This window comes from Salarias fasciatus, chromosome 23, assembly GCF_902148845.1.
Source record: "Salarias fasciatus chromosome 23, fSalaFa1.1, whole genome shotgun sequence".
Lineage (NCBI taxonomy): Eukaryota > Metazoa > Chordata > Actinopteri > Blenniiformes > Blenniidae > Salarias > Salarias fasciatus.
This window is the reverse complement of record NC_043766.1, coordinates 14,424,801-14,442,724: the sequence shown is the minus strand read 5'-3', so window position 1 is coordinate 14,442,724 and position 17,924 is coordinate 14,424,801. Positions and strand designations below refer to the sequence as shown.

The following is a 17,924-nucleotide window of genomic DNA, read 5'->3' as shown; positions in this document are numbered from 1 at the left end:
CTGCTTCCATTAATAAGTAAGCAAGCATTTTATGCACAAAATCATGTTTCTGCTGCACACCAATGACATTGCACATTTAAACAATGCTTTTATTTTTTTTGGGGGGGAGATTTCATTGCATTTTTCATTACAAAGGGTTGGTTGTTGGTTTTGCACCAACTTTTTGAGACAGTGAACTTCATTTAAGATTGAAATATACAAAATATGGCACAACCTGTAGACTGATAAAGTACTTCTACACTGAAACGTTTGTAGTTGCCATTTTTTTTATAGGTTGTTGAGCTATCCCTTCAGTCTGACCTCCTGCAGAAGAGCTGTATAGCCTTAAAAATATGGACAAATACTTGGGTCAAGGAACTTGAAATTTATAGTTGTGACAGGTGCCTACAAAAGTAATAAAAAATAAAATAAATTTATTTACTTTAGCATTGAAATGTAAACCATGATTATTAGTACAAGATCCAATACAGGCATGAACAGGTTGTGTTCATGATGAGATGAGATGAGATGAGATTTACAGTATTGTGCATGTTAAAAAAATAGAAGAAGAAGAAGAAGAAGAAGAAGAAGAAGAAGAAGAAGAAGAAGAACTTTAGTGAATGTAAAACTTCTGTGGGAACAATGACCTCTAGGTAGCCCGGTTCAGGGCGTCGTCTGCTCACTCCCCCTTCTCCTGTGTGATAAAGTAAAGGAGGCGGGCGTCACTCACGTGTGCCCCCCGTCGTTGGGGTAAAAGGCAGAGCCGTTGCGCCTCACGCGCTGCCTGCTGCCTCTGTTTACAAAGGCCGGGCTTTCATTGAGCAAACAGTCGGAGGGACGACGACGCAAAGCCGTTCCGTCTATAAACGACCACAACACAGGTGAGTTAAAGGCTTAAATAGCGACCAAAGCTAAAACGCTGGCCCGGATATTCCATCTCATTGCTTGTTACAGGATTATAGCATGTGTTCATAAACTGGCACACCTGAAAATAAAGTCAAACACATGACTTGCACAGCATGTGGATGCACGTGAAATATCAGCTACATGTACATGCTGTTTTATGTTTATTTTGCTTAGTTTAGTTTTTACTATTATTGTTATTGTTATTGTTATTACATTCTTGGCTGACAGTGGAGAGCCTCTCAGACCCTATGATAACAGCGAAAACTCTTCAAGATCTTTGTCTGGTCAGTTTAACTCACACTTCACATTCAAAGGTCATTGTACAGTACCACATGAAAGAGAGCTGAATAACCCACGTTTGTAATTAAACGCAATAAACTTAAGAAAACCTATAGTGTTTGCATTTTTGCTGTAAAGTGAATAATATGCTTGCATTTGCTCCTTGGTCTTATTGCGTTTCTTCCTGTTCTGTCTTTGTATGCAGCGATGGGCTCCATTAAATCTTTCACCCTGGAGCTGGATGGAGCAGGTCATGCAGTGTTCACCGAAGGGGAGGTGGTGTCCGGTTTAGTGGTCCTGGAGCTTCGCAGGGACACCAGAGTGCAGTCTATGAAGGTGCAGGGCAGAGGGGTGGCTACAGCACACTGGCTGGAGAACCGAGGCATGAACGCTGTTCATAATGACTACACCTCCAAAGTCATCTATTTGAGGAAGAGACAGCATCTCATCAGAGGTTGGTAATAAGAACTGCATATGATAATGGTCTGCTTGAATCATGCATTCAGTGTTTTGGTTTTAATCAAAACTGTTGTAACTGCAGTGTATATCATGTTTGACAATCTATACCACCATCACCACTTTTTCTTTTTTACATTAAGATTTTCAAACAAAATGTAGCTCTTTGCAGCTTTGAAACTACTGTATTATTGCATTGATTTAGCAGATGCAGGTGCTGGTAACCACTCACAAGACTATTTGATTGAGGGAATGTGTTTATCTTTTCACTTACTGCATCTGATTAAAATATACTTCTTTGTGTAGCTTTGTTACTTATACAGAAGCATAGGGACAGTATTTTGGGATGCACTGCAGCTGCAGAATGAAAATGGGTCACTGTTCTGAATGATGTGGTGTTAAACTGCTGATCACCACTTTTGTGTGCCAGCTGGTAGCTATTGTGTCTTGTATTCACTAGAGTTTGCAAAATGAAGTCACTTGGGCAAGACCTGTTGCATGGAAATCTTGGAGAATGATGAAATACATTGACACGAGACAACAACATATTACAATTAAACACAAAAACTTGATAGAAATTAACTTTAGATACATAACATATTGTTACCACTTCAGAAGTCTCAACTTGCAACATGCACATATTCACATCAGTATTAATGGCTGCCATGCAAGGTGCTCACACACCATCAGGTGGGGGGCTTGAGCTAACAGCTGTGGCTTTCAAAGATGAGTCTCTTGTCCTACTGAGCCACAGTGACCCAAGCTGCTTTACTCGGGGCAGTAAACTGAAATTCCTCCAGGGTAATTTTACCAGGGAGAATAGATTTAAGACCCAGGAATATGGGTCACGGCAGTTTAATAAGTCACCTATAGACTCTTTGGTACTGTTAATGTTTCATTGGATCCTTCGAAAACCTTTTTTGATTTGACTGATTTGCAAAAGTTCTTGAAGTTCAAAGCAGTGGAGTTTAAAATGCTGGTTCAATGTTGGTATATTTGTTTCTTTCATCTCAGATTACAAACTGATCTCTTCCAGGTATTTTCTCACCATGAAAACTGCAGATTGCACGTTTAATAGAAAAGCAAGCTGTTATGTATGGGAATATTAGTTTTTAGATAAGCCACACATAGCTTATGCCACAGGACATCAGAGTGGAACTAATAACATTTTTATTATTGTTGAATTCATGTATTTTTTGTGGGGGAAAAAAACGTAATGCACCAATTTACGCTGGCTCCATTTGCATGAGAGTTTTGATTCCCCATTAATTCAGAATATAAATGAAATACTCTTTCAAAAAAAATTAAATGAACTAGTGAACACCTAATTCCAAATGAAAATGACCATTCCAAATTAAACTGCAATTCAAAGTAAGTGGCTAGTTTCTTTTGATTTTAAGTCCAAATTGAATACTTCCTCCATCATGCCTTTTTGTCCAATTTAAATTAATTCTGGTTGTTATGGCCGTACATGTTTCAACGTCTCAGTACATATTTGCAAATGATTAAATTCTAGCTCAGTTTCCAAGTGAATCATGTTGATCTAAACTGGTGGATTGATTCTTGGTCTCATGGTTGTTCTAGCATGTCAGCATCATTTCATTGTATCAGCCATCACATGCAAAATCATCTGTTCAACTGCCTAAACCAGTCAAGAACATATTGCAATACCATCAATACCGTACATGAATCTGAGCGTCAGGGGCCGGACCAGGAGGGTGAGGGGGTTGACCAGTGAAGAAGTGAACTGTGAAAATCCAGCTTTATTTACAGCACTGCAGGCTCCATACAATTTTCCTCTGTTTTTGTTTGTGTTTATATCAAAGTATGTTGAACTCTGATGGATAAAAGTTACTTTTTGTGTGAAAAAGAATAATTACAATTTCCTTGGCAGAATGAGAGTAATATGTGAAACTTGAAGGTTTTTTTAAAATGCTTTTTTTTTTTTTTGCTTCCTCAGTTTCATATACAACATGTTTTCTGTTAGTTAACCCCCCCCCCCTCAAAAAAAAAAAAAGCACAGGAACCCTTGTGAATGAAGGACTGGACTCAGACTGAAAGGTTGAAAGGTACATGAGGGATATTTCAATGTTCTACTGCCTTAATGACAAGATATCTAAACATTTTGACTTGCAGAGCTCACACAATGCCAAACGGATGAAGCATTTTGAGGAAATTTGTTTGAGAAAGAACTTTTGGTTTTGACACCTGAGTGAGCAGTTTTGGAAGAGATATGAGCTTTAACAAGTGAACCGTGTAGTTTTGCTGAACCGTCCAGGTTGTTTTTGACAAAAGCACTAAGAGTGTTGAGAACATCCGATCTGTTTGGAGAAATGAGTCAAAGCTGTTGAAGCAGGGTCTTTGCATTTTGGTGGCACTGACTATTTGTATGGGAAAGAAAACTTTCAAACATGAATGAACAGTTTTGGGAGGGATACGATCTTTTGTAAGTGAACTATGGTGTTGTGAAGAACTGTAAAACTGTTTTGCCAAATGATGAGAGTTTTGAAAATGGAATTTCTGTTTCAGGAAATGACTGGAGAAAAAGTGAAAAGATTAATATAATGAAAAGAGTTTAAGGATGGAAGCATAAAAATGTGTACCTTTTTTTAAGCTGTAGCATCAAAGTTAATCAAGAAAGAAAAAAAGAAAATAGCAGAAACTGAAGTTGTTTTCTTCTGGTAGATGCAATTAGGTCACGTCCACCCTGGCATTGTCAAAAATTTATCTACTGGCCTGGGCTTGTCCCGAAAAGAGAGGTTGTTCTTGTTCACAATTTGAGATTGACATCAGCTGATAAACAAGAACTTGATGTCATTATTGGGGATGTTTGAGACACGGTTGTGTGAGAGTTCCTATCTATGAAACATGTTGACATTTAACAGTACGTTTTTTAAACTTGGGAAGCACATAACAATGACAACTCTGCGTATTGTTGATATGTTGTCTCCTTTGCTCATATTACTGTAATAACAATGATACTAGGCTAGCTCCTTCAAATACTATTCCCATGTAAATGTGAAGGAGAAAATACTTTAATTCCAAATAATACAATTCTGAATAATTACTATAGAATTTAAAAACATCATGTAATCATGGCCAGTGTTAGAATTTCTTTTATCTTTATTTTATTTTTAATGAAATAAATGAAAAGGTTAAGCTGTGTTTCCTCTCTTTGGCTCAACGAACAGTTCAAGAAGTAAAGATATGTAGATAAATAAAGGAGCAAATAAGTTAAGTCAAACAAAAATGTTCAGATGTTTTTGGATTTTTGGATGATAACTTCATTCTTGCAGCACTGAATGATACAAAGCAAACAATGTTAACATCTGACAATTTTTAACTTGGTGACGATATGCTGTGACAATCTTCAGACTTAGCAAACAATTGTAAAAGATATACTTTAAATGTTTTGGCTCAATCATTAATGTACGTATATATTGTTTAAACTATTAGAAATATAAATATGAATCTGCTGTAGAGCTGTGGGCTTTACATGCTTATGTATGTGTATGCTTCAGTGTTATCTTTAGGATCGGTCCATGAAATAAAGGTGCTAAATGCTTTTGCAAGATGTGAATCTGCTGATATACTTCCCACATTCTTTCCAGTGTCACCCCACTCCACCCATCCTTGAAGTGACAGAGCCTGTCTGCTATTATAAATGTTAAAAATTAAACATAAAGTTATGTTGACTTGGAACAGTGGCAGCAGAAAATTAGGTGGACAAAGGAAAAGGGAAAGATGGGGAAAAGAGAGGGTGGGGGTGTATTGGTTAGGGTGTCTGTTTTAAAAAATGCAGGCCACATCACCATGGCAATGGAAAAAACAAGGCATGGCTGACCCTCCCCTTCCCAGCTTCCCTCTATACCAATGCTGCCAGCTGCTGCTTCGTTCATTCAGCAATATTTGGCCATTTTTCTACTTGGCTGTTTGTTCTCAGCAGTAGTATTTATTTATCTATTTATTTATTTTAACCAGTTTTATGGTTTTATTATTGTTCTTTCTTTTTTGCGGGGGTGGGTGCCCTCTGGCTTGTAAAGCTAATGTGGTTGCTGTAGGCTTTAAACCTTGGGGAAAGGTTTGTCTTTCCACAGAAAGACCACTCTTTGTTCAATTTTATTTGCTCTTTGTATTAATATTTGGGCTAGTTGTGTACTCAGCAGCTCACTGGCTAAACCACAAAGGTCACGCAGAATGATGAATGTGTGTACTTCAGTCTGCAGCAGTGGCGAATATGTTTTCAAACACGACCGTGTTAATAAAACAGCCATGTGCACAGAGGACGTGATTATCAGGCCCACCATACTTCGCAGAAACCCTCATCATCCTCTTATCAGTGTGGATGCAGAAAGCAATTGAGCTGCTGGGGCGCTGCTCCGATTTACCAGCAGGTGGCGAGCTGAGCTTTGCCTCATACAGACCAGCATTTCTGGAGGATATTGGAAGTAAACAGAAGAAGGTGATACATTTTCCCAATGTACAAATTCAGCCAAGGCGTTTCATTGACGTTTAAGTTGATAATGCTCTGAGCCCTCCCGTTCCTGTCTTGTTTTGTACACTTTTCAGCATCAGAGTTTTTCTAAAGTTTCACAAACACCTCTAACAAAAGTTCTGGCTGAAGGAGTATCTGATTAAAACTTGAGTTGACCCACTGGTGGCAGCATAGAGCCAATTCTCATCGAGGGTAACAAAGGAGTAAACAACTTTGTTTTTCCCAGAGCAGACTTGTATTTTGCCTGGTGTGTTTGAATGGGAAGTACCTCACCCAGCTTAGAAAAGAAGCAACGATCATTTTATTTGTCGACTGGTGCATAGTTTTGTGGAATCTTTTAGTTCATAAGTTGTTTAATGTCTCGAGAGAATATTAAAAGTGAGTTAAACCTGTGAAGAAAGGTTTATAAACAATTATGCACCATTCAGGTGATGCGGAGATTTCGCCGTGGTATCGCGATGGCGTTACTCCCCTTTTCAGTTGTTTTTCATAAGTTCATTTCTTGGGGTAAAACATTCACACACAGACAAAGCTGCATTTCCATATGTGGCTGAAACTGTGTAACGCAAAGTTCACGGCGACATATAAGCAGCGGAGTAAACAGCTTTATTCCAGAGTGAAACCTATTTTCCCCTGACCTGTGCACGCAGGATCTCTGCCACACCGAAGCATGCTCAGTAAGCCTGTTTTCCTCTAAGAACCTGTAACCATCAATCATCTGCTGTTTTCCTCTGCGCTGTCTCCACACCCAGCATGCGTGTTTATTATGTTGCTTTCAGGTTCAGTCCGGATACTTGAGTGCTGTCGAGAACAACCTCACACCAGAAAACAAAACAAAAATGATACAGTGAGCTGACAAAGTTTAGTTTTGCATAATAAACAGGATGACAGTGTAACCATTATACTATAATGAACCCACGTTTTTATTTGAGTTTTTTTCTTTTAAACTAGACTGTGACACAGTCATCTGGTGTTAATTTGACTCGCCATGTCTTAATATTTTAACATCCAATACTTGGATTTGCCCTTGAGCTTATACACAAGTAAAAGCCCAAGGGCAATGTGAGTAATTAACACAAAAAACACTGAATTGCAGTTTGTTTGTTTTTTTTGGTTGGAATATTGATACTCTTCACTGCTATGAGTACTGTGTCCAGTGTTCAGGTTCAATCCGGTAAACACTTGTTGCAGTTGCGGCTCTCTATCTGTCATCTTTAAAACCTATCTGATAACTTTTGGTGTGTGTGTGTGTGTGTGTGTGTGTGTGTGTGTGTGTGTGTGTGTGTGTGTGTGTGTGTGTGTGTGTGTGTGTTGAATATACGAAAAGCATCACTTCAGTGATATGAAGATGAGTGTTAAAAAGTCGGAGCCGGGGAGGGGTTCCTGAAGGCACCACCCCCCAGCCTTGAAACCTCTCCCGGTTCCTTACATAATAAATTCAGAAGCTCCGCCCACTTTCTCAGCCCAATAACAGGGACTCTCCGTCTACTCTCCATACTTTGAGCTTTAAACTGGTGAGGGAGACGTACCTGCCGCATTGAGATTCTTCTCCATCACTTGTCTACGCACTACGAGAATTAAGGAAACGCTTTGCCTTTGAGAGGACTCTGCCTAAAAACAAAACAGAAAATGATTTTCGACAAGTTGAAAAAGTTTGACATCGTCTTCGACTCCCCGGAGCTGGACTGTCCTCCAGTGTTCAGCAGCGGGGACGTGGTGTCCGGGCGGGTGGTGCTGGAGCTGTGCGGGGAGAGTCGGGTGGACTCTCTCAAGCTTCACGCCGAGGGCTTCGCTAAAGTGCATTGGACTGAGTCCCGGTCGGCAGGCTCCAGCACCGCGTACACCCAGAACTACAGCGACGAAGTGGAGTACCTGAACCGCAGAGAGGTGCTGCTGCAGGCAGGTCAGTCCGCTCTGCAGGCCGGTGATGGGACAGGGGGCTTTGTTTCTGTGAGACCTCCGTCCTTTCATTAACCAGCTCCCGAGCGACTGAAACGATTGTTTTAAAGTGGGACGATTTGTCGGGCTGGTTGTTGGTTTGTTGTTTTGATACAGCACTGGAGACATAGTCGTCCAGATTTATTAACTCAGACCTTAACTTGATTTTGAAAGTAGTCTTTAAGCTGCTTGTTTTTTTCCCTCACATTTGACTGGAACTACTTGTAACCTACAGTTTCATTTTAGAGGCATACATGTAAGTGTTCTAAACTTTATTGCTTCACTTATCTTTTTATATACTTTACCCAAGCATTACCTTGCAAACACCCACTCGTTAATTTACAAAAATGCTCTACAGGGCCCTGTCACTTGAACTTGTTTGGCTTTACCAAATGACAAATTATAATATTAGTTATAAGACTTTTAAACTTGTAAAAATATATGTCAACTCCTTAAGAAAGGGAGGGAAAATGCTATTTACATAGGACATTCCCAGCATCTGCCCCAGGAAACATTACTGACACCCACCTCTCTTCTATGAAGCAATTCCTGGGTTGTTTTTCTCCTCTGGTGTGGGGGAGCCTCAGGTTCTCTGTCTTCATTCATTGGGCAGTGAGCTGTTTTGGTTCTCAAGAGCAGACCGGAAACTCACAGTCAGGGCTTTGTCAATTTCCATCTGCAACTAGCTTTCACTTGGTCATCTGTTTGCAACTAACCTTATACAAACATGGCCCAAAAATGCCTATTGACTAGTTCTGTGGAGTTTGCATAAAATCATGTGCATTAAAAATGCGCTTGACCTACAAAGAAGGTTTGACAGTGTTGCTATTGTTTGGATGAAATTGGAACATCCAGCTCGCTTAAGAGTAACTCAACAAACGAAGTCTGTTAAACACAAACATATGTTAGTGGACCTGTGCAACAGGGGAGTGAGAAAAACAGAGCAGCTGAGACGGGCTCCATAACATCGCTTGAGCAAAACATGTTCTCAGTCAGCACAATGGAGCAGGAGCCGCCCCTCTGAGTAAGCACTGAAGCCATGTGATTGCAAGTGAAAGAGAAGTTTCTACCTGAGCAGCATCCACGTTTGAAAAGTTTATCTCTCCCAAATCAAGACTTGAGATTTGCATGGGTTTTTTAACTTTTTGGCAGGATTTATTGACGGTGTCAATAAATTTGTCAGTTGATCACTCAGTTTGTCAGGTAATCAGTTCACTGACAAATCCACTGTCTCACTGTGTTCCATTCATCGCTTGATATGGCTCCTCTACAGTCTTACGGATTGGGCTTTTTCTCAACTTGATGTGAAAAATAGATAAACATTTAACTAACATTTTTACATTTGTTTCCCTTCTTGTTTCTCAGATAATGGAGAAGTGACTGTCCTTCCAGCAGGCAGACATGAATTTCCCTTCAGCTTTCAGCTGCCAGAAGAGACGCTGGTCACCTCCTTCGAGGGAAAACATGGCAGTATCCGTTACTGGGTCAAAGTGAAGCTGCACAGACCTTGGGCCACTGTTAAGAAAATCAAGAAGGAGTTTACAGTCATTGAGCCCATTGATATCAACACACCTGCTTTGTTGGTGAGAAGCCTAACAGTAATGTTTTGTGACTATTGTACATTTGTCGATGATTTTCAAATGTTTTAAGTTGCGTATCTTATTTGACTTCAATTTATAGGCACCACAGGCTGGTACAAAAGATAAGATGGCACGAGCATGGTACCGCAACTTTGGACAAGTGTCTCTAACTGCAAAGATTGACCGCAAAGGCTACACACCCGGTAAGTGTCCAGTTTCTCTGACTTAATCTCTAAAGACAGTTTGTTTTTCTTTAGTGTTGATGTTATACTGGAAGTGTTTATGTTATACAGGAAGCGTTTGCCATTCTTATCATGTTTTTTTTTTTTTTTTCCTTTTGCAGGTGAGGTGATACCAGTCTTTGCAGAGTTTGACAACTCTACGTCCAGGTCAATTGTGCCCAAAGCATTCATAACTCAGACGCAGACATTCATTGCCCGTGGTACCATGAAGCAGAAGCGCTCAGTTGTGGCCACACTGAATGGCGACTATGTTGGTGCCAGATGTAGAGAGACCTGGCACGGTCGAGCCATCAAAATCCCACCTGTGGGTCCATCCATCCTGCAGTGCCGCATCATTAAAGTAGAGTACACCCTCAAGGTATGTTTAATAAACAGCTACTCCTTTGTCAAGCAACTGGATTATTCATTGATTATTCTCCTTATAACACTGCATCAATAATCACAAATAACAGTAATTGTGACAGAAGTTCTCCTTGCCTTCCACCAGGTTTGTGTTGATGTTCCTGGAACGTCCAAGCTCTGCCTTGAACTCCCTCTTGTCATTGGCACCATCCCTCTACATCCGTTTGGCAGCCGTACCTCCAGCGTCAGCAGCCAGTACAGCGTCAACCTGGAGTGGCTTCGCATGGCCATCCCTGAGCAGCCGGAGCGTAAGTGTCCTCTCACACCGCTTTAAGTGTGAAGTTAACATCTCAACAAGAAACCTCATAAGTATTTTGTCATAAACGTTTCAGAGAGACTGTTTTTGCTATTGATGTTCCTTTGTGTTAGATTTTTGGTTAATTTTGAATTTCTTACTGCTACATTACCAAATAAAACTTTTTGTTTAATAGAAACTCATGACAAATGAAACAGTTGTCCATAGTTCAAAAGCTGTAAAATGTGTTATGTGGGAGGGTAAAGAGTTTTACTGGCACCGGTGACTCAGCTGTTTAGTGTTTGGACCTGTACGGCTCTGCTGATTCGGGCCAGAAATCTAATCCTGCCTGTTTCCCTGCAGCTCCTCCAGAGTACAGCTCTGTGGTGACAGAGGAGGAGGCTGAACAGCGCAACAACGCTATGGTCCCGCAGCCAGCTGAAGACCTGAGTGGGATCATGGAGCGACCCCTCATGGCGTTTGTCCAGGAGTTTCGCTTCCGACCTCCACCAGTTTACAGCGAGGTGAGTCAACAAATACTGGAAACAACCCTTGCTTCTTTCTTCTGATTACTGAGTTTGATTGGCACATCAAACTTCTCTTTTGTTGAGATATTTTTTTAAAAAAACTCTTAAATTACTGGGTTTTTTTTGCTGAAAACGAAAGAATATAACTGAGTTGTATAATAGGATGTACCTAAGAACAAATCATATTAGTTTCTGCTTGGCGAAGGACTGAATTATCTCGTCTCCTCACCTTCATCTCATGTGTTTTTTTTCCTTCCTCTCTACAGATTGACCCCAACCCTCAGCCTCTCAACATCCGACCTCGCTGCATGACGTATTGAACCATGAAGCCTGCCTGAGCGTCAAGCGGATCAATGAAAGAAATGAAGAGATTTGTCTTTTTCTGGATAACATCTCTCTGATAAATAGCACCTGGTTCCGGCCAGTGTTGTTGAGATGGACTGGAGCACCACAGAGAGGCCGGAAGACGGAGCTCACAGGAACTGGATGATAGCGGAGGAGCTGCCATTTAGATTCTAGTTCAGAAAAGTGGACACTTTCCTGTACTGCAGAAACAGAGAGAGAGAAGCAACTTCTCTGCATCAGTTCCTGTCCTCCTCAAGTGATTTTTGGCTCCCACCAAAGCGAGCTGCATATACCTCCCAATCAACAATTCCCTGTCTGGAGAGATTTTTGAAATGTAAGGACTTTGTGACTTACTGCAAGGTGGGGGTTAGGATCACTTGATATTTATCAGGTAGAGAGTAGGAGTTGTACCTGGTATTTAAATGTTAAAAAAAACAAATATATATGCCCTTGACAAGCTGACATGTTCAGAAGAACATTGTCACCTTTGACTGGCATATAGAGAAAAGTGCAATTATTGTCTGCAGTTATCAACTTTCCTTTGTCTGGCAACGGAGTAGATTTTACCAGCCTACATTGTTATGCAATTGTTATAGCTCAACAGCAATGTGCCTGTCATGATTTCTACTGTTACTTAAGCACATACTGTATCTAAAGTTGTCATGGTGGAACAAATGGGTCAAATAAGTTTTTTATGCATGCAGGTAACAATAAGTAAAAGGGAAAACAAGTATGCCTTAACTATCTGCAGTTGAAGATTTCACGAGGGTTTAAAGTCTTCTCTCAGAGAGCTGCATGGAGCTGAATGTATTCTGACAGCAAAAACGGATTGTTTGTGTGGATTAATTCCAAGAGTGGTGTTGTGTTATTTCAAGGCTCAAGGCACTGAAATGTAAGACAGCTGATTTTCACCAAAATGACTAAGTATGTTGCAGTGTGATGATGGAGCTACACAGGCCCCGTGGATCAGCTCTCCCAGCTGATTAAACAAAAGGAGGAGATGACGAGAACCTTTTGAGCCGAATGGACTGATGCTTTCGATAGGGGCCAGGTGCCTTGGTGCTGTGAGGTCAAGCCTTAAAGCTGAAGATGCCACTGAAATGTAGGGACAAAGAACATTCCAATAAAACTGACCTGAGGATAATTTTTTCTCCTCAACTTCCAAAAAATCTTCAGGAGTATCAAAGTCTTCAGGGTCAGATGTGCAACGTTAGTGGCACGCACTGAGAAAAAAAGAAAAGATAAAAAAAGAATGTATTTTTATACAAATGCAGTTGATGATTCACAATCTTGCCAAAGTTTTGTAAATGTCTTTTTCTAATTAAATAAAACAAATGAATGTTATTCTCCTCTCATGTTTCCTTCAAACTTGATAAGCATGCCACCTAAGCATTAATTCATCTATCAGTTTAGCAATTCATACACACACACACACACACACACACACACACACACACACACACACGTACAGTCAATTTAGTGTCATTAGTCTAATCTCAAGTACACAGTACTAAGTTCAACTGTAATTCTCTCCACAACTGATATGTGATCTGTTTTCCATATATCTGTTTGTTACATGAACGACGGTTCTAGATATTCTCGTGCTAATGAGATTTAGAACTGCTTAGTCCAAAACAAGTGTATGTTTTGCTGTTTGAGAATCGGTCTTTGTACAGGTGTAGAACCAGGCAGTTTCTAATCATATTTGCCACTGTGTTGTCCGTAAGCTCCAAGTGTTATGAGGGAAACAAAAGAGGGCCTCTGCAAAGCATATTGCATGCCAGTGGATTGGTCTATTGTGTTTGCAAGTGATAGTCAAAACAATCTCCCTTGATGAGGGCAGGATTCACTGAAAAACAGGCAGAGCTCAGCAGACCCAAACAGCAATTACAGTGCTAGTATCTTGCACTTACACAATAAAGTTGATTTCAATGGTTGATCACAAAAAGGAAAATCAAAATCTAAATGTCACATTGACTGCTACTGATCAGTTTCTCGAGTACTGTCTTGTACTTCCTGAGATGACTATTCAACAAGGATGGGAGGAAAGAAACAGTGAAATGCTCTGCTGCACAAAGCTGCAACCCTTCCTGAACGTCAAGCTGAACAAACTGAGATAATTTAGCAAACTGTGCTGATGCAGAGTGGAGAAGCATGGAGAGTAAAGTATTGGCTTCTGGATAAACATTTAATTCTTGCTTTATAGTACTTATGCTAAGAATTAAGCTGTGTTTCAGTGGAGAAGACCACAGAAGTTACACTGTAGGGACAACCACACCAAGGGGAAATTTAGAGTTACTAATTAACCCCACTTGCATGTTTTTGGATCGTGTGAGGAAACTTGAGTACCCAGAGAAAATCCAGCCACATATACAGGGGGAACATGCAAATTCCACACAGAGTGGCCCAGCCAGCATTTGAACCCAGACCTTCTTACTGTGAAGTGAGAGCGGGAACTACTGCGCCACCTTGTACCCCGAACCCAAATCCCTCACAGTGAACGTATGGGTGCCATTCTGATTGTACCCAGTGTGAGTCTGAGCTTGAGAGTTTATTTCAAAATGAAGTTTGTTCCCTTTGAGAACAAAGGTTTTCCTTCAGGTAGTTCGATTTCCTCACATGCGGGAAAGACCTTCATTCAAGACCAGCATGTGTAGTCCTGGGTACACAACATACAATGTTTTGGCACATTATTTTATCATGAATGCAGACATGTGAACGATTTCAAGCATGTCAGTGAAATAAAAGAGAGGAAACCAAAGAAAATTGAGCTTTTGTACAACATATTCACATGCATTTATATTTCAAATCCAAATTCTTGAACGACTGAAGCTTTCCCTGAACGCTTAATGTAGCATGTGGTCATTTGCGGTGTGAAGTCTGAAAATGAGAACATGAGAGAATGGTCCTCTTTGTTTCTTTCACAGACTGAAAATAGTACTGCAACTCAGCCTTCAACCAAGAGCACATTCTCTGTTAAACGTCGTCAGTCGTTCTCAACTGGTCTGACATTGGGACCCATCATCCCCCTCCACTGATAATACACATTCGAGTCACTGCCACTGGTTAAGGATCAATGTTCTAATGATATGAGGTGCAACATCTGAAGAGAGCAGCTGTGCAATTTTTAACATTGGGAGAAAATCAAATATATTTTTTGTCGTATTGACTTTTTGTCACTAAGTCCATAACTCCTTGACATTAAGATTTCAGGTTTTCACTAACATTAACAACAACACCAACAACAAATCATCGATATTTACAATCAAACAAGACACATGCTATACTTCAGTGTTCCATTTTTACGAACAGGAACATTGCTTTGACTAAATTCAGTGAACTTTTTACATCATTAGTGTAACTGAACATAACATTCGTTGTCATTAAGGAAGTAAAAATTCTGACTTAATTTAGAACAACATAATAAATATAGTTGTTCAGCTTCTCTCAGCATTAAGTAATGGGTGCATTTTTTTTTATCAATCTGAAGTGGGGCAGCACAAATGTCTTCCTACATTAGATGAAAGTCAGATTAAATAAAGCTGAGTGAGTACTGAAATAAGACATTTAACACTGATGTCTTCTGGATGTTGGCTTCAGTGACCTTAAAGTAACCCTGTGTTTTTTTAACTCTTCCAAACACAAAGAACAAAGCTTTAGGATGTTTGACATCACACACACACACACACACACACACACACACACACACACACACACACACACACACACACACACACACACACACACAAACACACACACACACCTGTGTTGTTAAAATCCCGTTAAAAACATATTCATTAGCTAGCTTGTTTACCATACCACACAACAAAGTTGTGAACCATTACCTTTGAGTGATTCAAAATGTAATCATATACCTTCACCAGCCACAGCTTAATCCAAAAGGTTTTACAAAGGAAAATGCTGGTCTCCACTTGGCACATGTGATTATGACAAAGTTGTTTAAAGCAAATGAAATAAACAGTTGCAGCCCAAGAACCTTTTGTTTGGTAAAAGTAGACTCTGGGCACAGTGTTGACCTACTTATTTCAGTTGACTGTTACTGCAGTAAAAGACTGCTTACAAAATTATTTGAATTATTATCACACATCCCGTGTCCTGTATTTTTCATAATTAGAATATAAAAGTGGATTATTGTGCTATTATTACAGTGGATTTATATACAGGATCTATGGTTCCATGAAAGTGAGTAATTGGAAACATTTAATACTTGTGCCTGTGAAATGTAGTGGTGTTGCCTTACAAATAGAAAGCAAGACACTTGTTTGGGAAGTAACTATTGTGCTACTTCAAATAGTCCTCCTCACAAAGTCTCTCTGAATAATGTGCAGTTTGACTTTTTCCCTGCAGTGTTGCTGTGTGTATTAACTGGGCTGTTGTGGGTCACTCTGTTGACTGATTTTCTCAACGATTTAACTGAAGTTACATCATTAGCTAGGGGAAGAAACTAGTCTATAATATAGATATTGGTGAGCTCTAAAAATGATTCATGAAACAATGAAATAGAAGTGATACAGAACAAAATATGTAAATGGAACTAGAAACATGTATGCAGCAACAGACACCCTTAATAAAGATGAGCTTATGTGGATTGTTTTATAGGTATTAGGAGATTAAGGATGCATGCTAACATTAATGTTACTGACAGTTTTCTTGTTACTGACATATTGTTTCATGCTGCTTTAAGGAAGACAGGGCTGTCCTGGAACAGGAACTGTGAAGACGACAGGGTTTTTTTTTATTGCTGAGGCTAACCATTTACTTGGTGATGAGGACAGAAAGAAATGATGACACTGCAGCTCTGCAACTGCTGTCAGAGAGATAGAGACATCAAACACTTAAGTAAACGTACCTTTGTTAGTATTTTCTAAGACGCAACCAGTTATTGATTCATTACTACCAAAAATGTGTTGTAATGTAATGATGAGTTCTTTCTTAACAAAAATTTTGAAACATTGTCCATAATCAGGTAAAAAAAAAAAAAACCAGAAGTGCCTAAAGACCTGTTCTGCATGTCTGACTTAAAATCTAGGCCACAAGACACCTAAAGGCAAGTCTGGAAGTGTGCAGGTCACAATGTGTGAACGTGCCGTGACTATTGCTTCTTTTATGGCACAACTTGATGATCTTCATGAGAAAAATGTATAACAGCAACTGTACATAACTAAGAGAACAAAGAAGAAATCCAAGGCAAAACAGACAATGATGTCTAAATTCAAATACGGGGATATGCTTGACAGTGTTTTGAAAAAAAAAAAAAAAAAAAAAACCCAGACAGAAAAGACTTAAATGTGTTTCAGAAACTTCAATATTTACGATGAGCTGACTTAACAGTTTGGAGGCAGCAATGTACACGTTCACCATCATATATATTATTTATGTTTAACTGAAATCACTTGCTGCTATTCTTACATACTCATTAAAATATAAGTTCCTAAAATGCTCAAAAGTCTGAAAGAGACTGAGAGTGCAGTAAAAAACATTTTCCATGCTGCTGTAACAGACCGGCTGTGTTAGTTTTCTCAGTGGTGGATGCTCTTTTGATACTTGGCAGTGTGGATCATTACTCGACCAGTCAGGGCTGTTTGTTGTTGTGAATGTAACGTGAAACTTCAGTATTCGTAACTCCTTTTTTTTTTTTTTTTGGTTTAGGATTCTACCATTTTTATTAGCAATTTTGATAAATTTAAAGGGATACTTCAACATTTTGGCAAATTGGCCCATTTAGCACAATTCCTTAGTTATTTCAACAGCATACTTACTTTTTTTGTGAGGGCGACCTGTTGTTTATTCAGAGGTGAGTACACAATGGAAGTGGATGGTATTTTTGTTCCCCCTCGTCAAACTCATCAAATACACAATCCAACAACCCCAAAACACTTTGGTGGACACGTTATAATCCGCACATTCACTACGCTGTGGAACACCAACAAATAATATTGTACCGTTATGACACTGAAGCAAATACTGGGAACTACTTTTTCTTTTGAAATCACTACGCCCAGACGCCATATTTAGTAAGTAGTTCCGTCTTAGCAATCTTCGCATAAACAACTCAATCTCGTAATTTTGCATTAATATTTCACAGCTTAGTGAATGGGGGAAAACTGAGACGTGATAAATTATTAAAAGCAGATTCTTGCCAGGCTCAGCATGGCGGAGTAATGACTGCTGCTCTGACTTCACAATAGTCTCAAAGTTAATTTTTTGCTGGGGTCTTTCAGCTTGGAACGTGCACGCTGTTCTTGAGCCTCCTTGAGTTCTTTTTCAGCTACTCCAGCCTCTTGGCACAATCCTAACAACACGTGTTGTTTTATGCAAACGCGCATGTGTGTGTGTGTGTGTGTGTGTGTGTGTGTGTGTGTGTGTGTGTGTGTCACTGTCTTCCTGTGCTGAAAAAGCTATTTGTGCAGCAGAATAGCTGGTGCGAGAGATTCCAGTTCCTGGAATTGTAATTTTGTTGAAGTGGATACTGACGATGCATGATTGAACAGAGTCAACTAATGAGCAAAAGATGTGTTT

General features: G+C 39.7%; 1 protein-coding gene across 2 annotated transcripts; it reads left to right on the top strand.

The window, feature by feature from the left end:
• Nucleotides 1–1,355: 1,355 nt before the first annotated feature.
• On the top strand, nucleotides 1,356–12,728 carry arrdc2 (arrestin domain containing 2). Of its 2 annotated transcripts, none has more exons than XM_030083185.1 (7): nucleotides 1,356–1,618; nucleotides 9,419–9,636; nucleotides 9,734–9,836; nucleotides 9,977–10,233; nucleotides 10,363–10,525; nucleotides 10,876–11,036; nucleotides 11,306–12,728. In XM_030083185.1, exons 1-7 carry the CDS (start codon nucleotides 1,372–1,374, stop codon nucleotides 11,357–11,359), a joined length of 1,203 nt encoding a protein of 400 aa, XP_029939045.1. In that variant the 5' UTR covers nucleotides 1,356–1,371; the 3' UTR covers nucleotides 11,360–12,728. The 2 variants fall into 2 exon arrangements, with proteins under 2 accessions (XP_029939045.1, XP_029939044.1); XM_030083184.1 differs by lacking the exon at nucleotides 1,356–1,618 and adding an exon at nucleotides 7,608–8,018.
• Nucleotides 12,729–17,924: the final 5,196 nt, after the last annotated feature.

Excerpts from the sequence above, each read along its gene's own strand:
- arrdc2 (XM_030083184.1), top strand. The coding sequence starts at position 7,745 with ATGATTTTCGACAAGTTGAAAAAGTTTGACATCGTCTTCGACTCCCCG. Across the intron at positions 8,019-9,418 it reads AGAGGTGCTGCTGCAGGCAG|ATAATGGAGAAGTGACTGTC; the intron begins GTCAGTCCGCTC and ends CTTGTTTCTCAG. Across the intron at positions 10,234-10,362 it reads AAGTAGAGTACACCCTCAAG|GTTTGTGTTGATGTTCCTGG; the intron begins GTATGTTTAATA and ends GCCTTCCACCAG.